The 27,072-nt window shown below is 41.7% G+C and overlaps 1 protein-coding gene and 1 pseudogene across 2 annotated transcripts in view; both read left to right on the top strand.

The window, feature by feature from the left end:
* Positions 1-543: 543 nt before the first annotated feature.
* Positions 544-27,072, top strand: part of TEX26 (testis expressed 26) — a 43,182-nt gene continuing 16,653 nt past the window's right edge. Inside the window, exons 1-3 of one of the 2 annotated variants that reach the window (XM_054719701.1) lie at positions 544-629; positions 1,843-1,956; positions 4,518-4,599. In XM_054719701.1, coding sequence (XP_054575676.1) covers positions 4,550-4,599 — 50 coding nt within the window. In that variant the 5' untranslated portion in view covers positions 544-629; positions 1,843-1,956; positions 4,518-4,549. The remainder of the gene's footprint in view (positions 630-1,842; positions 1,957-4,517; positions 4,600-27,072) is intronic. The other variant, XM_028136288.2, reaches the window with a different exon arrangement.
* Positions 7,882-12,348, top strand: LOC114228967 (neugrin-like; annotated as a pseudogene).

The following is a 27,072-nucleotide window of genomic DNA, read 5'->3' as shown; positions in this document are numbered from 1 at the left end:
CAAGCTCGCCTGCTGGCTCCTGTTCCCAAGGACACTTTTCACTCTCCTGTCCTCTCCCAATTCCTGTGCGGGATGATCTGCCTGGGAGCGTGACATTGTCTCAGGAACTCTGGTTCTGGTTCTACCTGCACGAGATTCCCTGTGACTTTGTCTCCTGGCTCGGTTCCTACTTATTGCAAACATCTGTGACAATTTTGCCCTCTTTTGCTTAAACTGAAAGTTATGAATAAATGAAACTTTGCCATTGAAAACCTGACAATGCCTCTCTCTTCTATCTACTCCCCTTTTGTTCCTCTCCTCAAATACACAAGGCAGTGTTTAAGAAAGCTATATGAATTCATTAAATCAAGATACCCATATTATTGGAAGCACATCTTCTTGCTTTCCACACCCGGTTCCCAGCCTCTGCACTGCTTTCCTGGGCATGAGCATCACAGAACTGACCCGCGTCTCCATGGCGACGCGTCACAAAGCATCCAAGCGCCGGCAGCAAGCATGGAACGAGGGCCCTGACGACTCCCTGTTGAGGCAGGAATGGCGACCCTGACGACTGCCTGTTGAGGCAGGAATGGCACAGCCTGGGCCGGAGGTCCCCTACCCCTCTCAATGTGGCCGCAAGATTCGGCCTGGTAAGACTGTGGACCCTGCCAGCCTGCGCGGTAGGGAGGGATCTTTCCTGGAGATGGGATACACTAAGACTGCTTTGGTCTTTAAGGGTGTCTGTCTCTCCCTCATGGGTGGGACTCAATTTAAGGAGAGGCTGGGAGGGAAAATGAGAGGGTGTTCATGACATTGCCACTATCCAACCCATCAGCATTCTTTCTGCCAATCCCTTCCTAAAATGCTCAGCATAGCCCCATGAAATGCTTGGCTGGGGGATGGGGCAGGGAAAAAAAGGAACTAGTGCTTTTCCAGGGGGGGAAACCCAAAGGCAAGGCAGGAAGAGAGGTTGGGAAGCTCTGAAGACAGCAGACCCAGCAGGAGTCCCTATTCCCTGAGAAACAGTACAGAGAGTGGGGAGGTGCCGAATGCAGGACACAGCCCCCAAGGGGATCCACAGAGGCAGGAGTCACCCTCCCCTCTTTCCCCTCCCCGCTTCCACACACAGGTGGTTGTAGCAGAGGCTGAGAACTATGGCCTTCAGCTGTTGCTTGTAACCTTTGCTAATTGTTCTTTCAGAGTGATTTTGCATTTAACAGATGTAGTGCTTTTAAAACTAATTTTGCATGCAAATACGGCAAATTTACTAACTCAGCTTTTTGCATCAGTGGAGGGAGAGCCACTCTAGCTGTGATGCTGGTGGCACGAATTACTGTGTAGTCAGTTCCATTCTGGCCCTATGGCAATAACACCCCCTTGCAGCTTTCTAACTGGGTAATCGTAGTTCCAAGGTGGCTACAGAGCAATTGGCATTGTTCAACTGCAAATTCCCTAGAATAGTAGTTCCATGAGAATGAATGAAATCTGTTTTCCATTCCATTCAATCTCTTTTTAAATTGAGGATAGAAAATGAAAATAATTAAGAACAAAAATATGTGAGATACCCAGTTTCTATATGGTGGCAGGGCAAAGAGCAGGCACCCTGTCTAGGTTTCTTTCACTGTCTTCTCTTCCCTTCTTGTTGGGAAATGTTGGCATCCTCCAGATATACCCTTCTCAGTTTCCTTCCTCTGTGAGTGGCCATCCCTACCACAGGGCTTCAAGTCCACAGGCTTTCTAGTCTTGACTCTAACTGGGATGTTCCTTTTCAAACTAAAATATTCAGCTATCTACCAGATCCATTTGGAAGTCATGAAGGGTCTCAAACTCAGCATGCACAAAATTATTCTCCTGTCCTCCTAGACTTTGTGAGCTTGTTAAGAGGGTCCCAACTGCTCAGGACAGAGGCCAGCTTTTTGACACCTTGATTTGATCACCAGGCCTCATTCGTTCTGCTCCAAAGTTCCCTTCCCCTGGGTGAGTTTCCTCTTCACATTCAGACTGGGATCTCTCATAGCCACTTGTGCTACTCCATTTTCCCTTACAGAAGTGGCCCCCTTCAAAAGGTGGGCCTGATGTGTCACTGCCAGCTTTGTCCCCAGGTAGCCTGAGGTTGAGGATGCCTGCTATGGGCTAACTACTATTGAGCTATTACTATAGATTGATCTCTTAAGAATTGTGTTACTTCCAAAGACAGCCATAAATTACCACAAACTGATGACTTATCAACAAAAGAAATGTATTCTCTCACATTCTGGAGGCCCAAAAGCCCAAAATTAAGGTGTTGGAGAACTGTTCTTCCTCTGGTGTCTCTAGGGGAGAAGCCGTCCTTGCCTCTTCCAGCCTCTGGTGGCTGTCAGCATTTTTTTGGAGGTTCCACTCAAATGATGACTTCTTTGAAGAGCAGCACCTTCTCACAATTTCTTCCCACTTATTTGTCCATGCTTAAAATTCTCTTAACTTAGGATATTTCATTCTGCTGTTGGGATAAAATGCTTTAAAGCATAAAACGATTCTCACGAAAGCAGGAGTATCAAAGAATAAGGTCATTTCTCATAGAGTGGGATCTGAGCATGGATACCAGGAGTCTGTGTGAGCAGACATATCAAGTGTGACGTGTAGGGGTAAGGCTTTAGTTGGTTGGGGAAGCCTCTAGGTGGAAATGAAACTCAACCTGTATGAAGGCAGCAGGTAAATAGTCACATGAGATCCATTTGGATGTTATGGGTCCCGCTGCCCGGCTGGATCCATGGGCCTGTTCAATTAAACACAAGCCCTGGTTGGGAGAGATGGGGTGGTGAACAATAAGAAGTACACAGGTGTCAAAAATGAAATGTTTGGTCAGGGCTCTGTAAGCTCGGCAGTGGCATACAGATTTTAAGGATATTTGAAAATTTAAGAGGTATTTGAGAAAGAGCCTTGTCAGCCATTGTATTTAGGCTGAATGAGTGGGAGCAAACACACACTATGAAGTGGCTATAGTATTCTAAAGGTGAGATGATAGACCCCAGACAGTAGTTTATTCAAACATTAAAGGCCACATTTCAACCCAGTTTCTCCTGAAATGTAAAAAGCAACAGGTAACTGGCCAAATATGAAGAATTAGAGGACTGAATTAAATCTATATATATAAAAGCCCAGCAACCTGAATGGCGTAACGACCAGAATGACTGGTTGACCAGTTGCTATGATGTGCACTGACCACCAGGGGGCATACGCTCAACGCAGGAGCTGCCCCCTGGTGGTCAGTGTGTGTCCACAGTGGGAGCAGCCACTTAGAGGGCGAGTCCACAGCTGCTTAGCTGACTGTGATGAGCTGAGCGGCGCTCCCACAGTGGGCCGATCCCCGCAGGCCACGCTCCCCCACCAGTGCACGAATCTGTGCACTGGGCCTCTAGTTTAAAATATACTTTCCCAGGAAATTTGGTGGTGCTTTGTTGACAATGGGCAGGTAGGGCGGATAAATTCTGTTGTTGCTAGTGTCTGCTGAATGGTGAATTCTCAGTCCTCATCTTCCTGGACTCAGCCAACAGCACTTGCATACATGACCCCTTCCTCCTGTGAATACTTTCTTCCTTTGGGGTTCAGGACATTACATGCTCCTGGTTTTCCTCTTACCTCGCTGACCTCTTCTCAGTGTCCTTTCCTGGCTGCTCCTCCTCTCCATGTTGGCATGCCACAGGCTTCATCTCCTCTAATTATGCTTTCTTCTTTGTTGATCTCACCCACTCTCAGAGTTTTAAACATCTGTATCACAGAATCTTGCACAGTCATTACAAAAAATGAATTAGAGTTACACCGGCCGAGTTTGAAGAGTTTCCCATATTACACTGTTATATGACAGAGAAAAGGACACTTTGTGGGAATATGAGCCCACTTTTTAAACTTTTTTATTGAATTTATTGGGGTGACATTAGTTAATTATATAGATTTCAGAAGCCCATTTTTACAAACATTGGTGAAAACTAAAACCTCATACGTCAATGAATTTATACATGTATATGTAAACCAGTATATGATTATATCAGCAGGTATAAAAGTCTGTAAAGAAACAGCCATGGGCTACCTAGGAAGAGGGACAGGGAGGCAGGTGATGACAAGCAGGGAGAAGAAGGAATAAGGAGAAGGTTCCACACTGAAACCTGAAATAGAAACTCTGAGCCCCTTTGTGCATAATCATTTCATGTGTTTATAGCTTTGTCTAATGTGATGTATGAAAAGTTGGTCAGTAAATCAGAAATAGTGAGCATTTTAAGATGATAGAATTTCAAATAAACTTTCTGCTTTATATTTTCACGTATTGCTTAAAGGTTTTAAAAAAAGCATGTATGAATTCTCAAGAAAAACAATAGACTTATTTTTATTTAGGGAGAAAATTCAGATAATTAAATTGAGCTTTGTCTCTTAGTAGAGGCCACAAATTGGCTTTTATTCCTTTAGACTAAAAATTACCATCCAAAATGTTTTGTCTTGCAAAATTACTTTAATTATAAAATTGGTCTGACCCATTTAAAAGTGTTTTATTTTACCTTTGGCAGGTAATACCCACTGGGACTCCTATACTACCACGATGAAGACTGCATTTACACCTAAGACAGGAGCAATGCCTGCTTTAATTCGGTACATCCCTACTTGAGTCACACTTTAATTTGTTCATTTATATTCTATTAGGGGCCCAGTGCATGAATTTGTGTACCTTGAAAGGAACTGTGGGCCACGAGGCTGCAGTAGGCACAGGGATGGGTCTTGGCCCATCCTCCATGCCCCCGCCGGCCCCTCCCGCCATCTGCCAGCAGCCCCGCTTCCACCGCTTCTGCTCCAGCGCTGGCCCTGCTTGCATCTGCATCCGCTGAAGGCTGTAGGTTTGTCACAGAGCGATTGGGGCTGGTGCCAGCAGCAGGTGCAAGTGGGGCCGGCGCCATCAGCCGGTGCGAGTGGCAGCTGCTGCCCCGATCGCCCCTCAGGAGGACGGGGAGGTGGAGAAGCCCTCCAGGGTGATCGGGGCCGGCAGCCACTGCTTGCACCCACTGATAGCACCAAGCGATTGGGACTGGCGCTGGGCACTGGCAGCAGGTGTGGGCAGTGGCTCCAGTGCCAGCTGCAGGTGTAAGTGGGGCCATCGCCGGCAGCGGGTGTGATAGGCAGCTGCCAGCCCCGATCTCCCCTCAGGAGCAAGAGGAGGTAGAGAAGCCCTGAGGAGCGATAGGGGCCGGCAGCCGCCTCTCACACCCACTGGCAGCGCCGGGTGATCAGGGTCAGCACCGGGCACTGGCAGTAGGTGCTGGCAGCAGGTGCGAGTGCCGGCCAGGACCACGGCACACAGGAGCAAAGAATTTTCAGTAACTACCAGAGGCTCACCCTGATGACAGAGACCGGTGCCCCACCTTGTTCTGGTGTCTCCCCGCTCACCTACTCCACCACCCCACCAGGGCCAACACTCACCATGTTCCACGCATGTCTCCTGGTGGTCAGCGCACGTCATAGTGACAGGTTGTTCTGGTTGTTCCGCCGTTCTGTCTATTTGCATGTTAGCCTTTTATTATATAGGATTATTCAGAATTCAAAACAAATAGCAAGACTAACCAGAGAGAGCTTATGAAAAGTGCACTCAGGTAGGACCTACTGCATGCACAGTTCTCCAAGCACCAGAGAGCGAGAGTCCTCCTTTAAACAGTATCCAAAAAAACTCTTGCAGAAAAACTAAGAAAACGTACCCATAGGTTCTTCAAGTTACTGTGTGTCATAGCTTACAATAGAGTCATAAGTGTTCTAATAGAATTGTGCTGCCTAAACACTGAGAATGAATTGAATCTATTACCTGAGTCATAGTGGGCAGGCAATGACAACTGAATGAATGGATGAATAACTAATTGTTAGCATTTCTATCAACACTAGTGCCATAGTCCCCTTACTCTTACCTGCACTCTTCCACTTTTTGCTTCCTAAAGCAATGTTGGCTGGCAACTTCTTCAATTGCACCTGAATGGTGAGTGGGGTAATTTCCAACTTCACTGCTGCCTTTCTGAGCTCTCTGGTGGATGAGTGAGAGTGGTACTAGAAAAGCTCTGGCATCTTTCATGGCATCAGTGGCAGGTGGGAAATTAACAAGGGAACCCTTGACTTGCCTGTGTTTACTCTGTGAATTGTTTTCAATAAAGAGGATCTTTTCACCTTAAAAGTTCAAATTATCGAGAAGTCAGATGGAGTATTGGCAAAACCATGGCTGTGGAGTCAGGCAGAAATGGATTCTAACCTCAGCTCCCTGCTCTAACTTGTATCATCTCCACTACCCGAGGCAAGTAACAAGCTGTCTGGTCTGTGGCTCAGTGTTGTGGTTGGTGGTGGTTCTGAGAACAGAATGACAGAATGAAAGCACTGGCACAGTGACTAGAGCGAAGAGTTCCTCGGGGCTCCAAGACTTGACTTCTGAGTTATTGGCTGTCCCACTGAGTCCCATTATGTCCCTTCCATTATGTCCCTTCACTCGGAGATTTATCCTCTGACGGTAAGGATTCTGCCAGCTCCCAGATAGTAACTGTTGTCTAAAGAAAAAACACTTGGGATGAAAGCCAAAAACAAATGGGTACTAATGCAGTCTAGGTCAGTGGGCCTCACTCAAACTGAAATGTTTAAGTTTTCATCATAAACTTAAATAGTTACAAACGATAAAATGTCAAGCCCATCCTAAATATTGACATTAAAAAATAAAACTGTTAACTCATTTCTTTGAATATAACCAGGGGGTAATCTAAACACTTTAGCAGATTGATATGCACTATATGTTCCTTTTTTTATATGATCCTTTTAAACAATGCGCAAACAAGCTCTTCTTTCATAGATAATTGATTTCATTAATTTTCCTTCTTGAACTTTTATTCCCACTCTACTTCCTCCATAGAATTTTACCCTGCTGTAATATATTTTGGTTTAAAATCAATTTATTGATCACTTCATTATACTTCCTGGCAACTATCTATAATAATAATAGAGGAATATGCAAATTGTCCAGGACACCATCACAGTAACAGTAATGACCAAACAGCAGCAGGCTGTGTGGGGTAACCAGGCCAGCAGCGGGGGGGGGGGCAGTTGGGGGCGACCAGGCTGCCAGGGGGGGCAGTAAGGGGTGACCAGGCCAGTGAGGGGGGGCAGTTTGGGGCGACCAGGCTGCCAGGGGAGTCAGTAAGGGGTGACCAGGCCAGTGAGGGGGGGGGCAGTAAGGGGTGACCAGGCTGATGGGGGTAAGTTAGGGGTGACCAGGCTAGCAGAGGGGAGCAGTTGAAGGTGACCAGGCCACAGGGGGGCCAGTAAGGGGAAACCAGGCCAGCCGCTGGGGGTGGGGGGGGGCCAGTTACGGGCGACCAGTCAGGTAGGCAGGTGAGTAGTTAGGAGCCAGCAGTCCCAGATTGTAGAGCATGCAGGCTGGGCTGAGAGGAACCCCCCCCATGCATGGATTTCATGCACCGGACCTCTAGTTTTAGTATATTAATTGAAATTAATTTTTAAACATGTTGTGTTACCCTAACTTTTGAGTCATCACAATTATTTTTAGTACACACTTGCTGAAAGTAATACATACATTACAAATGTTAATAATTACTAAATACAAAAATAAATTTAAAAAATTTTAAAATATAAAAGTAAGTACATCTTAATGAAATAAAGGGGGCTATTTTGTTTTCAATTAGTTTATATATATATAGTTTTGAGTGCTACTACTTTTGGAGTGAGATTGCATTCAGCATTAATTTTTTACTGCTTCTTTGAAAAATTTTTTTAAATTTGTAGATGCTAGTGTTGAGAAAACTTGTTCACATAAGTAGATACAAATAGAAGGCATCTTTAGTGTCATTTACACTCTAAACTCTCAGTTATATTTTTAATGATTGATTGACTAATACCATGAGTGGTACTCATTCAATTTTATTGAAAGCAAATAATTAGGTGGTTTGTCATCTAGTTATTGAGTTAATCCCTTTCTCATTTTCTGAGAAGTGTACTGAGAAGGCATGTCTTAACAAATGATTATAAATTACACGTTACTCTTTTACTTGGAGGAAACCTGTTTACTATTATATACTCAAAAAGACGTAGAGCCCTGGCCAAAGCTCGCTGGTTAGAGTGTCAGCCCTCAGACTAAAGGGTAATGGGTTTGATTCCTGATCAAGGGTTCATACATTGGTTGCAGGCTTTATCCCTGGCCCTGGTCAGGGTGCATGTGGGAAACAACCAATTGATGTGTCTCTCTCACATCGATGTTTCTCTCTCTTTCTCTTCTCCCCTTCTCCTACCCTTCACTCACTCTTAAAAAAAAAAAATCAATGCAAAAAATATCCTTGGGTAAGGATTAACCCTTTGCACTCACTAGCTTTTTTCTCGATTCCTTTATTCTACTCGGGATTTAATTTTTTAAATACCCCAGATTTTACAAAGCACGGCAGTAGAATAAAAAACTGGAGTTTCTTTTCATACAAACTTATTTATTTGGATTTTTTTATATTTTAAATTATTGATACATTCAAAGAGTAATTTTAATCTCTATGCTAACCGTGTCGAGTCACACTCAACATCCAAGTGCAAAAGGTTAAAGAAAAAAAAAGAACTTAGAAAATTGGAACATTAATTTCAATAAATGTTTTCCAATACAATCTTTTTTTAAATAAAGAGCTTTTATCATCACATACTTAAAATATATTTTAATCAAAATCTTGGAGCTGAAGATTAATTCATACAATTTTCAGCATGTTTACTTTGTTGGTAAAATCAGTCCTTGTTGTCAAACCAAAAAGAAAAATTAGTTTACTTATAGTCAAAAGAAAATCTGACTCTATTTTCTGTTCAAATAAATGTATATATATTATTTGAGGAATATTTTGAAAACTACTGATAAATTATAGAATGCATATTTTAGGATTATTATTGAAAGTAGACAAGGAAGTGTAAAAAGATACAGGTGTAATATTGTTAATTAGAGGCCTGGTGCACGAATTTGTGCACAGGTGGGGTCCCTCAGGGTGGCTAGCAGGGATTGGCCTCAGATCACGCCCCCAGGATCACAACCCCAGCTCATACCCCCAGCCTCACAGCCCCGAGCCCCACCTGGCACCCCGCATGACCTGGCACTGCCCCTTCACCTGTTCCACCATCCCGATCACACAGTGCCTGGGAGCCAGGCAGTGACCCTGCCCCCTGCCAACACCACTGGTCTCCATCTGTGGGGCAATTGGTGGAGCGATCGGGCCCCCACTCACACCTGCCTTGGCCTGGCAATGCCTGCTCACCTGTTGCACCATCCCACCAAGATCCACTCTCATCAGGGCCCATCGGGGCTGGCAGTGCCTCCACTGCCACCCACTGCCAGCACCGCATTGCCAATGCCCACCATGTTCCACCCTGCCCCCTGGTGGTCAGCGCATGTCATAGCAAGTGATAGAACTCCCAGTTGAACTCCTGGTCAAACAATTTGCATATTAGGCTTTTATATATGTTGATTATATCCAAGTAATAAAAATAATGCAATGAAATATGTAAGTTGTCTATGAAGTGATAAGTATAATTAAAAAAATGTTCCTTATTAAATATGTTCTCAAGTATCTAGAACTTTGGTGCTTAACATTTGGGAATAATTAAATAATAATAATATATAGAAATCAGAAATAATTTCACTGAATTCTTTAGACACCAACTCAAAAATTTATTATGCATTTTAAAAAGATAAAGTTGTATGAGGTAAAAATTTATTGGTTTGGCAAGTTAGCATATATTGTTAATATTTTACAACATAAAATAAAATGAAGATTAGCTGCATTGGGGTAAATATTTCATAATATGATTGAGTTTAAAAATATAATTTAAATACCCTATTGAATGATGAACACAAAATCTGAAGAAAAATATTACAAGATTTTTAGGTGCCAGTTTTATCCAATGAATCTTTAAAAACTTAGTAGCTTTGGGAAAGAGTCCAGTTACATTTAATTATTTTATTTATTTATCTTATTAAATATATTTTTATTGATATCAGAGAGGAAGGAAGAGGGAGAGAGAGATATTAGTAGAAAAATCAATGATTGGCTGCCTCCTGCCCCCTACTGGGGATTGAGCCCGTAACCTGGGCATGTGCCCTTGTCTGGAATTGAACCTCGGACCCTTCAGTCCGTAGGCTGACGCTCTATCCTCCGAGCCAAACCGGCTAGGGCAAGTCCAGTTACATTTAAAAGAATCAGCATCACCATCATCTCCTGCTTCATCTACTCAGGAATCTTTTCTTTCCAGTGAGGACATATCCTAGAGATTTTTTAAAGCTAAAAAAAAAAAAAAAATGCTTTAAATATGTGGGGAAAGGAGAAATTTTAAGCATTCTACATTCTCTGCTCTCTTCCCAGAGGCTTCTCCCTGAAGAGGAATGAACATTTTATAATTTTTAGATGAAAAACTAGACATTACTCTGAATGATGCCACTACATGTACCTAAATTCAGCACATCCTGCACAGGCTTTAATACCTGGTGATAGCCTCACCCATCACTCTCTCAAAAATAAGCGTAGGAGCGGAAGACAGATCGGTCAACATGGGGAGTGCTCCGAGTCTCCTGCTGGGCCAGGTGTCTGAGGGTTCATGACCCAGGGGCTGGCAGGCCTGGGATCTACCAGCCTCGAGCCAGACCCCGGTTCTGGCTGGGAACCAGAGGAGTGGGAGCTGCAGGAGGTGGAGAGGTACCTGTTCCTTCCTGGGCCCTCAGCTGAAGCAGGACCTTGCGCCAGGTGCTCAGGCCATGGCCCTCGGCGGTGGGCATCCCGCCACCGCATTCGCAGCGGCCCTTGCTTCTTCCCTTACCAGAGGCACAGGGGCCGGTGTTCAGCTCCTTTGTGATGCGGGATTTGGGGACTGGGACACTCGGTGTTTTCCTGGGCAGGATGGCTTCCCGGGCTCCTTGCCCATTGGAGTCGAAGAATGAAACCACCGAGGGAAGATGGTACAGCAAAGGTGGAAATTTATTGAAGAACAAGCACAGGCTCCCACATGGGGAGGGGGAAAGAGTCCCACTAAGTCCCTCCTCCCAAGGTTTATAAAGGCTGCAAGTCCCTGTGTCCTGACACCCGCTCTGATTGGTCAATATTCCCTTTGATTTGGTCACTATAGCAACTCCTGAATTCAAGTCTCAGGTAAGGTTCCCTCCTTCCTCTCCCTTATTGTTCTTCCATTTTCTCTGCGCTTTTCTTCCTCCCTCTTTGAATGAGGGGCTGCCTTCCCTTTATTTTGTAAATGTGTGTCCTTTGCTACTCCCAGCTCCCTTGTCTTATGGAAATGTAACTTCTGCTGGCTCCGGGCTCCCTTGTCTTACGGAAAAGTACCCTTGTGTAATTCTGTAGCCCTGTGTTTTTTTTCCATAGACCCCTTAATTTTTAAAATTTCCTAAACCTGCCTATTTCCCCCTAAAATTCTTTTCATTTGGAAACACGGGTCTCTTCACTAGTACCGTATTTCATCGCCCGTTTAAAGAGTTCACCTTGCTCGGGGCTGGCTGTTGTAGGTGTAGGCGTTAGATTTCCAGGGCAGTGAAAAAGAGACGAGGGCTGAGTCTCCTTGCTTTAGCCCAAGATGCTTCAACCACCCATGTTGCTTCCATGCATGGCTTCTGCCATTGGTTCTCTCCCCCAGTGCCCTGAAATGACAGAAAAAAGCCATCCCTTTCCAGAACATTCAGAGGCAAATGGAGCCACGAGGGGCCCCGCCCAGGACTCTGACGCAGGAAGCCATGGAGCAGATCTGGTATTTACCTGAAGAATTTCCAGGGTCCTGGTCAGTTCCCAGAATGGCTGAAGTCTTTGATGTTAGTACTGATGTGATCAGAAGGGCTTTAGAAAAGCAAGTTTGTACCCACATAGGAGCAGAAACTGAAGCAGGATCAAAACGTTCTTAATAAAGCTGAGCTTGCCCACTCCCTCCACCAGCTTCCAGGCCCTAGAGATACCTGGAAGCTGCTTTCTTCAGGCCACCCTGTGTCAGGAGATGAAGCCTCATCCCAAGGTCAAGTTCATAGCACAGCTTTGAAGGTGATAGAACTGAATACTCAGAATAAAAACACACCAAGGAGACAGAAGGGAAGGAATAACGGAGTCCAGAGCCCGGAGAAGGAAAGCTTTGTGCCTGTTGCTGCAAGCCCAAGGTCATCAGAGAGAGCTGTAGAAGTACTCCACCAGTGATTGCGAGGGCACCAGAGGCACTGAGAGTGATGAATTGCCAAGTGCAAAGAAGCTGGAAGAGTTGAAGGCAAAAGAACTGGGTGACCAGAACTTTAGCAGCAAGGTAGTGCAGAGGCGGCGAGCGTTCTTTGATGACAATGGGAACTTCCTGTACAGAATTTGAACTGGAGATGTCATGTAAAACATAGCTGAGCCAGTATATTTGAGCTGTCTGGATTTCTGTGTATGGATTATCCACCTTGGAAATGATGAGCCTGAAAATGGAAATAGCTGCTTGGATTTCAATCTGACAAGAGACAGTGAACTTCACAGGGCAGATGTGTATGGAGGCATCATGAATAACTGGCTAGGTATAGCCTAGCTTCTGGAGCATGGCTCCTGGTCTGACCCATGTGGATATTCAGTACTCACCTTTTGTGCATGGCTTCTGCCATTGGTTCTCTCCCCCAGTGCCCTGAAAGGACAGGCTTAGGCTTTCTATGTGTCGAAACCAGCCCGTGTCACATGTGTTAGGAGTTTCTTGTACTTGCAATATGTGTTTGGGAGGAATTGAAAAGTTTTCCTTCTGACATCCTTTACTTCTTGATTAATGTACACTAACAGTTCTGGAGCTGCTTAGTCAGTTGGTTGTATTCATTATGTGCAAAATAAAGCAAAATGTAGCAAAAAAATAAAATAAAATAAGCATAGAACCTAGGCAAGTGTGTAGATTTGGATGATAAGGGGGCTGCCTTGAAATCTAGGACAAAGTTTCCCTCCACTGGGCACCTCTATGATTGGAGGCTTATCTTACCCAGGTGAGGTGTAATGCACCTTTGTAAGGCCCTATGGTGGAGTGGGGTAGGGAGAAAAGGCTGTGGGAAAGAAAGGACCCAGAGCTATGCAGGCTTGCTCTCAGGCAGGTAGGTGTCTGTTAGGAGAGTACACTTAGAAATGGAGATCTGAGCATCAGTCCCTTTAACGCTACTTGTGCTCTGTTCCCTTTGGAGAATCTCTGTGTATCTGTGATCACTTCCATTTGATTTAGGCCACACATCTGGATGACAAAATAGTCCACCATCCATCTGTATCCCACTTTCTAGGTGTTTGGTTTCTTACGGACATAATATGAATCTAACCTAGCCTTGTTTTTGAAAAATAGTCAATGTGAAATATTTCAGATATATACAACAAATCAGCTATCGCCCATCTTCAATAATCAAGAACACATGGATACTTTTTATGTGCACCCTCCACCCAGCCTTTCCCCTGGGTAATGTTGAAGCAAACTCTAGACAGCATATATCATTTCACTTCTAAATAATTCTTATGTATCTCATAATTTTAAAAATATGTAACAATACTATTATCTCACCTGAAATTTTTTAATATCAAATACTAGTATAGCCAATCAGCAAACAAGTTTCCCCAATTGTGTCAGAATTTAATAAAAAATAGTTGGCTTGAAATTGAATCCAAATATGATCTACATTTTCCATTTGGTTATTATATCTGTTTATCATTTAATCTACAGATTTCCCCTATTTTTCCCCCTGAAAATTTATTTGTTGAAGAAATGAATTATTTTTCTGCATTTTTCTGATTTCATTCACATCGAGTTTTAAAATATTACTTGTTTCATGTATTTTCTGTCACCTGACATTCCAAAAACTTCATCAGACTCAGGTTGAATATTTTGTCAAAAATATGTAATGGGTAGTATTGTATATGTCCGTCCAGCACATCACACCTCGTGGTTCCTCTTTTTGAGCTATGAATGAATATTGCTGGTCACCACCTGAGTGCATTATTTAACCAGGGACTTGCAAACCAGTGATATCCTAACTCTTACATTTCTTCCTTTTCCTAACTGGAATACATCTATAGAGAGAAACTTTTCTTCGCTGACTATTTGGTGACACAGAAGTACAGTTTTTACAGGAGGGTACTCAGCTCTGTAAAAAATAAATTAAAATTAATGAATTTCCAATTGTTCTTTTAAAATCTCATTTTAGTCCTCTCATAGATTCATCCTAAGATGAAGGATTGGTTCTCTTCAGGGAATCTGGAAATTAAATGATTTCTGGTCCTTAGTTTATTTTTATTTTTTATTTTTTTTACTTTGCCATCTTTTTAAAAATGAAGTCTATTGGGGTGACATTGGTCAACATGAACATATAGGTTTCAGGTGTGGGTTTCTATGTTATAAGACCTGTATACTGTTCCATGGGCTCACCACCCAAAGTCAAATCTTCTCCTGTCACCTTATATTAGGATCTCCTCTATCCCACCCCCTTCCCTCTGGCAACCACCACACTGCTGTTTGTGTTCATGAGTTTCAGTTTTATGTCCCACATATGAGTGAAATCATATGGTTCTTAGCTTTTTCTGACTGGCTTATTTCACTTAGCATAATGTTCTCAAGGTTCATCCATGTTGTTGCAAATGGTGTTATTTCATCCTTTCTTATAACTGAGCAGTATTCCGTTGTGTATATGTACCACCTCTTCTTTATCCAGTCCTCTATCGCAGGACACTTTGGTTGTTTCCATGTCTTGGTCACTGTGAATAATGCTGCAATGAACATGGGGTGCATATATCTTTGTGAATACATGATTTCAAGGTTTTCGGTTATATACCCAGGAGAGGGATTGCTGGGTCGTATGGTACCTCTATTCTCAATTTTTTGAGGAATCACAAGACTGCTTTCCATAGTGGTTGTACCAGTCTACATTCCCACCAGCAGTGGATGAGGGTTCCCCTTTTTTCCACATCCTCTCCAACACTTGTTATTGCTTATCTTGTTGATAATAGCCATTCTAACAGGTGTTAGGTGGTATCTCATTGTAGTTTTTATTTACATTTCCCTAGTTGCCAGTGAGGTTGAACATCTTTTCATATGTCTATTGGCTGTTCGTATGTCTTCTTTAGAGAGGTGTATTTTCAGGTTCTCTACCCACTTTTTGATTGGGTTGTTTGTTTGGTGTTAAGTTTTATGAGTTCTTTATATATTTTGGAAATTAAACCTTTGTTGGAGATACTGTTTGCAAATATCATCTTCCAGCTGGCTGGCTGTCTATTTGTTTTGTTGTTAGTTTCTTTTTTTTTTTTTTTTTTTGAGATCATATAGTTTATTCTAATCTTGCAGATGAGGATACAGACAGATGTTATGGGAATTTTTCAAAGGCATAGAGTCAAGTAGTAGCAGAGCCAAGGTTACAACTTGCATCTTCCTTTTTATTTATTCTTTAGTTTAAAGTATTACATGTAGTATTACATATGTCTCCTTTTTCTCCCATTGACCTCTTCCTGGTCACACACACAAACCCCAGCACATGCCCTCACCCCCCTAGTGTCTGTGTTCATTGGTTATGTTTATATGCATGCATGCAAGTCCTTTGGTTGATCTATAACCCACACCTCTCCTCTCCCCTGCCTTCCCTATGAAGTTTGACAGTCTATTTGATGCTTCTCTGTCTCTGGATCTATTTTTGTTCATCAGTTTATGCTGCTCCTTATATTTCACAAATAAGTGAGATCATGTGATATTTATATTTCTCTGACTGTCTTATTATGCTTAGCATAATGCTCTCTTTGTCCATCCACGCAGTTGTGAATGGTAAGAGTTCTTTCTTTTTTGCAGTAGCATATTATTCCGTTGTATAGATGTATGACAGTTTTTTAATGCATTTTACGTTTAAGAGTTTTATCCATTTTGAGTTTATTTTTTAAAATTTTTTTCCAGTTCCATGAGATTTTTTTCTCATTTTATTTATTTTTATTTTTTTAAATTTCTTTATTGATTAAGGTATTACATATTTGTTCTCAACCCCCATTACCTTCCCAACCCCCCCCGCCCCCCACTCATGCCCCTACACCCCTGTTGTCTGTGACTACTGGTTAGGCTTATATGACTGCATACAAGTCCTTTGGTTGATCTCTCCCCACTATCCCCACCCTCCCCTACCTTCCCTCTGAGGTTTGACAGTCTGATTGATGCTTCCTTGTCTCCAGATCTGTTTTTGTTCATCAGTTTATGTTGTTCATTATTTCCCATAGATGAGTGAGATCATGTGATATTTATCTTTCTCTGACTGACTTATTTCACTTAGCATAATGCTCTCCAGTTCCATCCATGTTGTTACAAATGGTAGGAATTCCTTCTTTTTTAGCGCAGCATAGTATTCCATTGTATAGATGTACCACAGTTTTTTAATCCACTTATCTGCTGATGGGCACTTAAGCTGTTTCCAGATCTTAGCTATGGTAAATTGTGCTGCTATGAACATAAGGGTGCATATATCCTTTCTGATTGATGTTTCTAGCTTCTTGGAATATATTCCTAGAAGTGGGATCACGGTGTCAAATGGGAATTCCATTTTTAGTTTTTTGAGGAAACTCCATACTGTTCTCCACAGTGGCTGCACCAATCTGCATTCCCACCAGCAGTGTATGAGGGTTCCTTTTTCTCCGCATCCTCGCCAGCACGTGTCGTTTGTTGATTTGTTGATGATAGCCATTCTGACAGGTGTGAGATGGTACCAAATTGTCATTTTGATTTGCATCTCTCAGATAGTTAGTGACTTTGAGCATGTTTTCATATGTCTCTTGGCCTTCATTCTGTCTTCTTTCAAAAAGTTTCTATTTAGGTCCATTTCCCATTTTTTGATTGGATTGTTTATCTTCCTTTTGTTGAGCTGTATGAGTTCCCTGTAAAAGTTGGAGATTAAACCCTTATCGGTGATAACATTGGCAAATATGTTCTCCCATGTAGTGGGCTTTCTTGTTATTTTCTTGATGGTTTCTTTTGCTATGCAGAAGCTTTTTATTTTGATGTTGTCCTATTTGTTTATTTTCTCTTTATTTACCATTGCCTTAGGAGCAGTATCAGTGAAGAAGTTCCTTCGGCATATGTCTGAGATTTTGCTGCCTGTGGATTGCTCTAGTATTTTTATGGTTTCCCGTCTTATGTTTAAGTCCTGTATCCATTTTGAGTTTATTTTTGTGTATGGCGTAAGTTGGTGATCAAGCTTCATTTTTTTGCATGTATCTGTCCAATTTTCCCAATACCATTTATTGAAGAGACTGTCTTGACTCCATTGTATGTTCATGCCTCCTTTGTCGAATATTAATTGGGCATAGTGGTTTGGGTCGATTTCTGGTTTCTCTATTCTATTCCATTGATCTATATGTCTCTTCTTGTGCCAGTATCAGGCTGTTTTGAGAACAGTGGCTTTGTAATACAACTTGATATCTGGTATTGAGATCCCACCTACTTTGTTCTTCTTTCTCAGGATTGTTGCAGCTATTCGGGGTCTTTTTTTTTTATTACAGATGAATTTTTGGAGAGTTCATTCTAGGTCTGTGAAATATGCCATTGGTATTTTAAAGGGGATTGCATTGAACATATAGATTGCTTTGGGTAGTATGGACGTTTTGATGATGTTGATTCTACCAATCCATGAACATGGTATGTTCTTTCATCTGTTTATGTTTTCCTGTATCTCTTTTTTTAGTGTCCTGTAGTTTTTTGCACATAGGTCTTTTACCTCCTTAGTTAAATTTATTCATAGGTATCTTAATTTTTTTGGTGCAATGATAAATGGGATTGCTTTTTTAGTCTCTCTTTCTGTTAATTCACTATTGGTGTAAAGAAATGCCATAGATTTCTTGGCATTAATTTTGTATTCTGCTACCTTACCGAATTCATTTATTAAGTCTAATAATTTTTTGATGGAGTCTTTAGGGTTTTCTATCTACAGTATCATGTCATCTGTGAATAAGGACAGTTTTACTTCCTCTTTTCCGATTTGGATGCCTTTTATTTCTTCTTCTTTTCTGATAGCAATGGCTAGTACTTCCAGTACTATGTTGAACAGGAGTGGTGAGAGTGGGCATCCCTGTCTTGTTCCTCTTCTTAGGGAAAATGATTTTAGTTTTTGCCCATTGAGTATTATGTTGGCTGTGAGTTTGTCATATATGGCTTTTATTATGTTGAGGTATGATCCTTCTGTTCCCACCTTGCTGAGAGTTTTTATCAAAAATGGGTGTTAGATTTTGTCAAATGCTTTTTCTGTGTCAATTGATATGACTATATGATTTTTCTCCTTCAATTTGTTTATGTGGTGTATCACATTTATTGATTTGCGGATATTGTACCATCCTTGCATCCCTGGAATAAATTCTGCTTGGTCATGGTGTATGATCTTTCTGATGTACTGCTGGATCTGATTTGCTAGAATTTTGTTGAGGATTTTGGCATCTATGTTCATGAGGGATATTGGCCTATAATTCTCTTTCTTTGTGTTGTCTTTATCTGGTTTTGGTATTAGGGTGATGCTGGCTTCATAGAATGAGCTTGAAGTGTTCCTTCCTCTTGAATTTTTTGGAATAGTCTGAGGAGGATAGGTTTTAGTTCTTCCTTGAATGTTTGGTATAACTCTCCTGTGAAGCCGTTTGGCCACGGACTTTTGTTTGCTGGATCTTTGGAGAATTTGTTCTAGGTCTTTGAAGTATGCCATTGGTATTTTAATGGGGATTGCATTAAATCTATAGATTGCTCTGGGTAGTATGGACATTTTAATGATGTTGATTCTACCAAGCCATGAACATGGTATATTCTTCCATCCTATCTAATAAAAGAGTAATATGCAAATTGACTGTCACTCCAAAATACAAGACGGCCACCCCCATGTGGTCAAAGATGGCTTCCCCCATGTGGACACAAGATGGCCACCACAAAATGGACAGCAGGGGAGGGCAGTTGTGGGCGAGCAGGCCAGCAGGGTAGGGCAGTTGGGGGGGACCCAGACCTGGAAGAGAGGGCAGTTGGGGGTGATTAGGCCTGTAGGGGAGGGCAGTTGGGGGGGACCAGGCTTGCAGTGGAGGGCTGTTGGGGGGGGACCAGGCCTGCAGGGGAGGGCAATTGGGGGGGACCAGGCCTGTAAGGGAGGACAGTTGGGAGGGGACCCAGGCCTGCAGGAGAGAACAGTTGGGGGTGATCTGGCCAGCAGGGGAGGGCAGTTAGTGGTGACCAGGCTGGCAGAGGAGGGCAGTTGGGGGCAACCAGGCCTGCAGGGGAGGGAATTTGAGGGGGACCCAGGCCTGCAGGGGAGGTCAGTTGGGAGGGACCAGGCCTGCAGGGGAGGACAGTTGGGGGCAACCAGGCCTGCAGAGGAGGGCAGTTGGGGGGGGGGGACCACGCCTGCAGGGGAGGGCAGTTAGGGGCAACCGGGATAGCAGGGGAGGACAGTTGGGGGTGACCAGGTCAGCAGGGGAGGACAGTCAGGGGTGACTAGGCCTGCAGGGAAGGGCAGTTGGGGGTGACCAGGCCTGCAGGGGAGGACAGTTAGGAGTGACCAGGCCTGCAGGGGAGGGCAGTTAGGGGCGTCCAGGCTGGCAAGGGAGGGCAGTTAGGGGTGACCAGGCTGGCAGGGGAGGGCAGTTAGGGGCAATGGGGCCAGCAGGGGAGCAGTTAGGCATCGATCAGGCTGGCAGGGGAGTGGCTAGGGGGTGATCAGGCTGGCAGGCAGACACAGTCAGGGGCAATCAGGTAGGCAGGCAGGCGAGTAGTTGGGAGCCAGCAGTCCTGGATTGTGAGAGGGATGTCCGACTGCCCGTTTACGCCTGATCCCTGTGCGATCTGGCATAAACAGGCAGTTGGACATCCCTTGAGGGGTCCTAGATTGGAGAGGGTGCAGGCTGGGCTGAAGGATACCCCCCCCCACCCCATGCATGAATTTTGTGCACTGGGCCTATAGTTTGTTTGTGTCTTCCTCTATCTCTTTTTTTCAATGTCCTGTAGTTTTCTGAGTACAGGTCTTTTACCTTCTTAGTTAAGTTTATACCTATCTTGTTCCTGTTCTTAGGGGAAATGGTTTTAGATTTTGCTCATTGAGTATGATGTTGGCTGTAGGTTTGTCATATAAGGCTTTTATTAGGATGAGGTATCATCCCTCTATTCACACTTTTCTCAGAGTTTTTATCAAGAAAGGGTGGTGGATTTTGTCAAATGCTTTTTCTGAATCAATTAATATGATTATGTGATTTTTATCTTTCAATTTGTTTGTGATGTATCACATTTATTGTTTGTGGACATTGTACCATCCTGGCATCCCTGGAATAAATCCCACTTGGTCATGGGGTATGATCTTTCTAATGTAATGCTGGATCTGATTTGCTATGATTTTGTTGAGGATTTTAGCATCTGTGTTCATCAGGGATATTGGCCTGTAATTCTGTTTTGTTTTTGTTTGTTTGTTTGTTTGTTTGTTTTTGCAGTGTCTTTATCTGGTTTTGGGATTAGGGTAATACTAGCTTCATAGAAAGAGTGTGAAAGTGTTCCTTCCTCTTGAAATGTTTGGAATAGTCTGAGGAGGATAGGTTTTAGTTCTTCTTTGAATATTTGGTAAAAGTCCCCTGTGAAGCCTTCTGGCCCAGTGCTTTTGTTTGCTGGAAGTTTTTTATTAGTGCTTCGATTTCCTCCATAGTTATCAGTCTATTCAGATTTTTTTATTCTTCCTGATTGAATTTTGGGAGGTAGTATTTTTCTAGAATTATGTCCATTTCTTCTAGGTTGACTAGTCTGTTTGAATAGAGTTGTTCATAGTATTTTTTTTTACAATCGTTTGTATTTCTGTGGGGTCTGTTGTTATTTCACCTCTTTCATTTCTGATTTTGTTTATTTGAGTCCTCTCTCTTTGACACTCGGTGAGCCTGCCTAGAGGTTCATCAATCTTGTTTTTCTTTTCAAAGAACCAGCTCTTGGTTTTATTGATCTTTTGTATTGGTTTTTTTATTGTTGTTGTTTGTTGGTTTTTTTTTTTGGTCTCTATGTCATGTATTTCCACTCTAATCTTTATTATTTCCTTCCTTCTGCTCACTCTGGGCTTTTCTTGTTGCTCTCTTTCTAATTCTTTTAAGTTGTAGAATTAGATAATTTATTACCAGTTTTTCTTATTGTTTGAGGTAGGTCTGTAATGCTATGAACTTCTCTCTCAGGACTGCATTCACTGAGTCCATTACATTGTGGATTATTGTGATTTCATTTTCATTTAGTTCCAGGATGTTTTTTATTTCTTCTTAGATCTCTTTGGTAACCCAATCACCTAAATATATAAAAGTCCAGTGACTGGAATGGTGGAATGACCAGAATGACTGGAATGTACGGTAGCTATGACATGCACTGTGGCAGCCAACCGGCCTGACCCAGGCCCTGATTGCCTCCCCCTCCAGCTGGCCCTGCCCCTGATTGGTCCCTCAACCCTGATTGGGGGTGGAGCTGGCCAGCCAATTGCCTGTAGCCCCTCCCCCTGGCCACCTGGCCCAATGGGCCCCCATTGGGGCTGGATGGCTGGACCCCACCAATGCACAAATTCATGCACCAGGCCACTAGTTGTTTAATAACATGCTAGTTAGCCTCCAAGTGTTTGAATTTTTTTATTGTTTTTATTGTCATTTATTTCTAATATTATGCCATTGTGATCTGAAAACATGCTTGATATGATTTCTATCTTCTTGAATTTGGAGAGACTTTGCCTGTGTCCCAATATATGGTCTATCTTTGAAAATGCTGCATGGCACATGAGAGGAATGTATGTTCTGTAGCTTTGGGGTGAAATGTTCTGAAGATGTCGATTAAGTCCATCTGATCTGAGGGAATAATTTAGGATTGATGTTATTTTGCTGATTTTTTATCCAGAGGATTTATCCATTGCTGTCAATGGGGTATTAAAGTCCCCTACTATGATTGTATTGCTGTTGATCTCTCCCTTGTTATCTTCCAGAAGTTTTTTTTTTTTTTTTTTTAATGTATTTGGGTGTTCCTGCATTGGGTGCATAAATGTTTACCAGAGTTATATCCTCTTGTATTGATCCCTTTAGTATTATGAAGTGGCCTTCCTTGTCTCTTGTTATGGCCTTCACTTTGAGGTCTATTTTATCAGATATAAGCATTGCTACCTTAGCTTTTTATATTTCATTTTAAATTGCCTGAAAAACACTTTTCCATCCCTTCACTTTCAGTCTGTGTTCTGAGGTGGGTCTCTTGTAGACAGCATATATTTGGGTCAAGTTTTTGTATCCATTCAGCCACTCTATGTCTTTTGATTGGAGCATTTAGTCCATTTACATTTAAGGTTATTATTGATAGGTACTTGTTTGTAGCCATTTTTATTCTTTATGCCCATGTTCTTTCTTCCCTTTCTGTTTCTTCTTTTTACAATAGTCCCTTTAGCATTTCTTGCATTGCTGGCTTGGTAGTGATAAACTCCCTTAGACTTCTTTTGTCGGAGAAGCTCCTGATTTCCCCTCCAATTTTGAATGATAAGCTTGCTGGATAGAATATTCTTGGATTCAGCCCCTTGCTTTACATCACTTTGTATATTTCATTCCATTCCCTTCTGGCCTGATGTGTGTCTGTTGAGAAATAAGTTGATAATCTAATGGGAGATCCTTTGTAGGTATCTCTCTGTCTCTCTCTCATAGCCTTTAAGATTCTCTCTTTGTCATTAACATTTGCCATTGTAATTACAACATATCTTGGTGTGGGTTTTTGGGGGGTTCATCTTGTTTGGGACTGTCTATGCTTGTGTGACTTTTTTATTCCTCATATCAGGGAAGTTTTCTGTCATTATTTCTTCAAATAAGTTTCCTAACCCTTGCTCCTCTTCTTGTCCTTCTGGCACCCCTATTATATGTATGTTACTTTGTTTTTTCATGTTGTCCCAAAGCTTCCTTAGGTTCTCCTCCTGCTTTCTATTTTTTTTCTCCAATAGCTGTTCAGATTGGGTATGTTTCTTTATTCTGTCTTCTAATTCACTAATTCAGTCTTCTGCTTTTTCTAGTCTACTGTTGAAACCTTTTATTGTGTTTTTTATTGTAGCTGTATCATTTTTTATTTCCTCTTGATTCTTATGTAAGTTGTTGATTTTCTCATCCATCCAGTTTATGAACAGTATGACCATTACTTTTGTTTTTTTCTGATATATTGCATGCCTCTGTTTCATTCTCTGGTGATTCCCCCTTTTTCTTTGTGGGTTGTTTCTTTGCCTCCCTATTTTTGCTCTCACTGAAGAGTCCAGGTGCCGAGTCATGTGGGACCTGTGGCTGAAGTGGAGGCCTGGGCAGAAGGGTCACACACCACAACAGTCACTGGAGGGCCCAGGCGTCGGGATGCACGGAACCTATAACCATAGAAGTGGGTCAGCAGGAGCGTTGCGCACCTTGAGAGTCACCAGAGAGTCCAGGAGCTGGGACATGGGGGGCCGCTGGCCAAAGCATCCAGTTGGCAGGAGGGTTGCACACCCTGAGTGTCAGTGGAGAGCCCAGTCATCAGGACATGCAGCACCTGTGTCTGCAGCGGCAGGAGGGTTGTGTACCCTGAGATTCACCAGAGTGCCCATGCACTGGAACATGTGGGGCATGTGGTGGCAGCAGCAGGTTGACAGGTCGGTTGCGCACCCTGAGAGTCATCAGAATGCTTGGGCACTGGGATGTGTGGGGCTTGTGGCAGCAGTGGTGCGCCGGCAGGAGGATCGCACCCTCTAGTACTCAGAGAAGCCTGCAGCCAGGGAGGCTGGTGTCTCGGTGGGTCTGAAACTGAGGTAGCAAGTCTTTAGCCAGAGTGGCTGTAGGGTCCCAGGTGGTGTCTAAGGCCAGTCTGGGTGTTGTTGAGGCTGGGCTCCTAGTCACAGCAGCTCTCCCCTTCAAGATGGCATGGTTTCTATGTGTTTTTTTAAATCCATTTTAAAAATGCTTTGTAATTTTCAGTGTATAGGTCTTTCATGTTCTTTGTTAGGTTTATTTCTAGGCATTTTATTCTTTTGATTGCAATTGCAAAAGGATATTTTTTCATTTCTTTTACTGAAGTTTTATTGTTAGTATACAAGAAGGCAATGGATTTTTGCATATTGATTTTTGTATCTTGCAACAGGACTGTATTTATTTATTGTTTACAATAGTTTTTGGTGGAATCTTTAGGGCTTTCTATATACAGAATCATGTCACCTGCAAAAAGTGATATTTTTGCTTCTTCCTCTTTTATTTGTGTGCATTTTATTTCTTTCCCTTACCTTATTGTTCTGGGTAGGATTTCCATCACTGTGTTGAATAAGAGTGGTGAGAGTGGTCATCTTGTCTTGTTCCTGTTCTTAGAGAAAAACCTTTCATTTTTCTGCCATTAGCTGAGGATTTATTATAAATGGCCTTTATTATGTTGAGATACTTTCCTTCAATTCATATTTTATTGAGTTTTTTAAATCATAAATGGATGTTGTATCATATCAAATGCTTTTTCTGTATCTATTGTTAAGATCATATGATTTTTATACTTTTGTTAATGTGGTGTATTACATTGATTGATTTGTGCATGTTGAATCATCCTTGTTCCCCTGGAATGAATCCCATTTGATTGCAATGTGTTATTATTATTTTTTATGTTCTTTTGTACTCAATTTGCTAGTATTTTGTTTAGGAATTTTGCAACTGTATTTATCAGAGATACTGGTCTGTAGTTTCTTTCTTTGTGTTATCTTTGCCAGGTTTTGATTTCAGGGTTATGTTGACCTCATAGAATCTGTTAAGAAGTATTGCCTCTTCTTCAATTTTTTGGATGAATTTGAGAAGAATAGGTTTTAAATTTTTTGAATGTTTGGTAGAATTCACTGGTGAAGCCACCTCATCCAGGACTTTGGTTTTTTGAGAAGTTTCTGATGGTTGTTTCAATTGCCTCACTACTGCATGGTCTATTTAGAGTTTCCAATTCTTCATTATTTAGACTAGGAAGTTTATATAATTCTAGGAACTTATCCATTTCTCCTAGGTTATGATCCTTTGTTTATCTGAGATATCTGTGGTCATTTATCCTCTTTCATTTCTGTTTTTGTTTATATGGGTCTTTTCCCTCTTTTTCCTTATTGAGTCTAGCCAGGGGTTTGTCAATTTTATTAATCTTTTCAAAGAACCAGCTCTTTGCTTAATTAATTTTTATAGTCTTCTTGTTCTCTATTTCATTCAGTACTCCTCTAATTTTTATTATTTCCATTCTTCTGCTGTCTTTGGGTTTCTTTTGTTGTTCTTTCTCTAGTTCTTTAAGATGTGATGTTTGTTTGTGTGTTTGTTTGTTTGTGTGTGTGTGTGTTTACTTGGGGGTTCTCTTGTTTCTTGAGATAGGCCTATAATGATATAAACTTTCCTTTTATTACTGCTTTTGCTGCATCACAGATGCTTTGATATGTTGTATTGTCATTGCCATTTGTCTCTACATCTTTTTATCTCATTTATTTCTTACTGGACCCAGTCATTTTTTAGTAGTATTTTGTTTAATCTTCATGTATTTGTACCTCCTTTATGCAGTTGATTTCTAATTTCAAGGCATTGTGGTCAGAGAATATGCCTGGTATAATTTCAATCTTCTTACATTTTTTGATCCTAGTTTTATGACCCAACTTACGATCTATCCTTGAGAATGTTCCATGTGCAATGAAGAAGAATGTATAATCTGATGTTCTTGGAGGAAAGGTTCTATAAACGTCAATTGTGTTCATTTGGTCTAGTGTTTCATTTATGGCCGATATTTCTTTATTGATTTTCTGTTTGGTTGATCTGTCTAGAGCTGTCAATGGAGTATTAAGGTCCCCAACTATGATTGTGTTTTGATCTGTTTCTCCCTTTAATTCTGTGAGTAGCTGTTTTATATATTTCAGTGCTCCTTGGTTGGGTGCATATATATTAACTAGTGTTATGTTTTCTTGATGTAGTATTCTCTTTATCATTATAAAGTGTCCATCTTTGTCTCACGCTATCTTTGTTATCCTGAAATCTATTTTGTTAGATATAAGTATTGCTACCCCTGCTTTTCTGTGGATGCTATTTGCTTGGAGAGTCATTTTCCACCCTTTTACTTTAAATCTACCTTTGTCTTTGCAGCTTAGATGTGTCTCTTATAGGCAGAATATGGTTGGGTTTTGGTTTTTGGTCCACTTTGCTACTCTATATCTCTTTATTAGTGAATTCAGACCATTTACATTTAGAGTAATTATTGATGTATGAGGATTTTCTATAGCTATTTTTTCTCTTGTTTTCTGTTAGCTCTGTGCCTCCATTGATTCTTTTCCTTTGTGTTTCAGTCTGTTGTTTTTGTTTGGTAGTATTTCATACTTATTTCCTCTTTTTAAAAAAAAGCTATGTGTCATGGTTTGGGGATTTTTTGTATGGTTGTCATTAGGTTTGTAAAAAATAAACTTGCATCTATACCATAGCTTTTTTACCTATGAGTGCATCTGATCTTTATCTTCCTTTGCCAGTTCAGATCTTTACCTCCTCCCCTTTTATGTTTTTGTTGTCACAAATTATCCCTGCGTATGCTGTAAGTTTTTTGGTGCTCTTACTTGTAGTGTTGTGACCTTATGTTCTTTATTTCAGGAGGATAACTTCCTTGAGTATTTTTGCAGTGGAGGTTTTCTGGTTATTAAATCCCTCAGCTGCTATATGTCTGGGAACATTTTTATTTCTCCTTCATATTTAAAGGATAATTTTACTGGATATATTATTCATGGCAAATAATTTCTCTCTTTCAGATGTTTGAATATTTGGTTCCACTCTTTTCTGGCTTGTGCAGTTTCTGCTGAGATGTCAGATGAAATTCTAATGAGTTTTCCTTCTTTTCCTTAGCTGATTTGATAATTTTTTCTTTGTCATTAATTTTTGACAGCTTTAATACGAAGTGTCTTGAAGAGGGCCTTTTGGGTTGAAGTAACCCAAAAAGGCTCTATTCTGTTTGCTTCTTAAATTCAAGTACCTAATTCTTTCCATAGGTTTGGGAAGTTCTCATTCACTATTTGTTTGAATAGACTCTCTGTTCCATGCTCTCTCTCCACCTCCTCTGCAATGGCTATAATTCTAGTATTGA

This window comes from Eptesicus fuscus, chromosome 7 (genome assembly GCF_027574615.1).
Source record: "Eptesicus fuscus isolate TK198812 chromosome 7, DD_ASM_mEF_20220401, whole genome shotgun sequence".
In the NCBI taxonomy this organism is placed as follows: domain Eukaryota; kingdom Metazoa; phylum Chordata; class Mammalia; order Chiroptera; family Vespertilionidae; genus Eptesicus; species Eptesicus fuscus.
The sequence above is the reverse complement of the archived record's forward strand: the minus strand, read 5'-3'. Positions and strand labels throughout refer to the sequence as shown.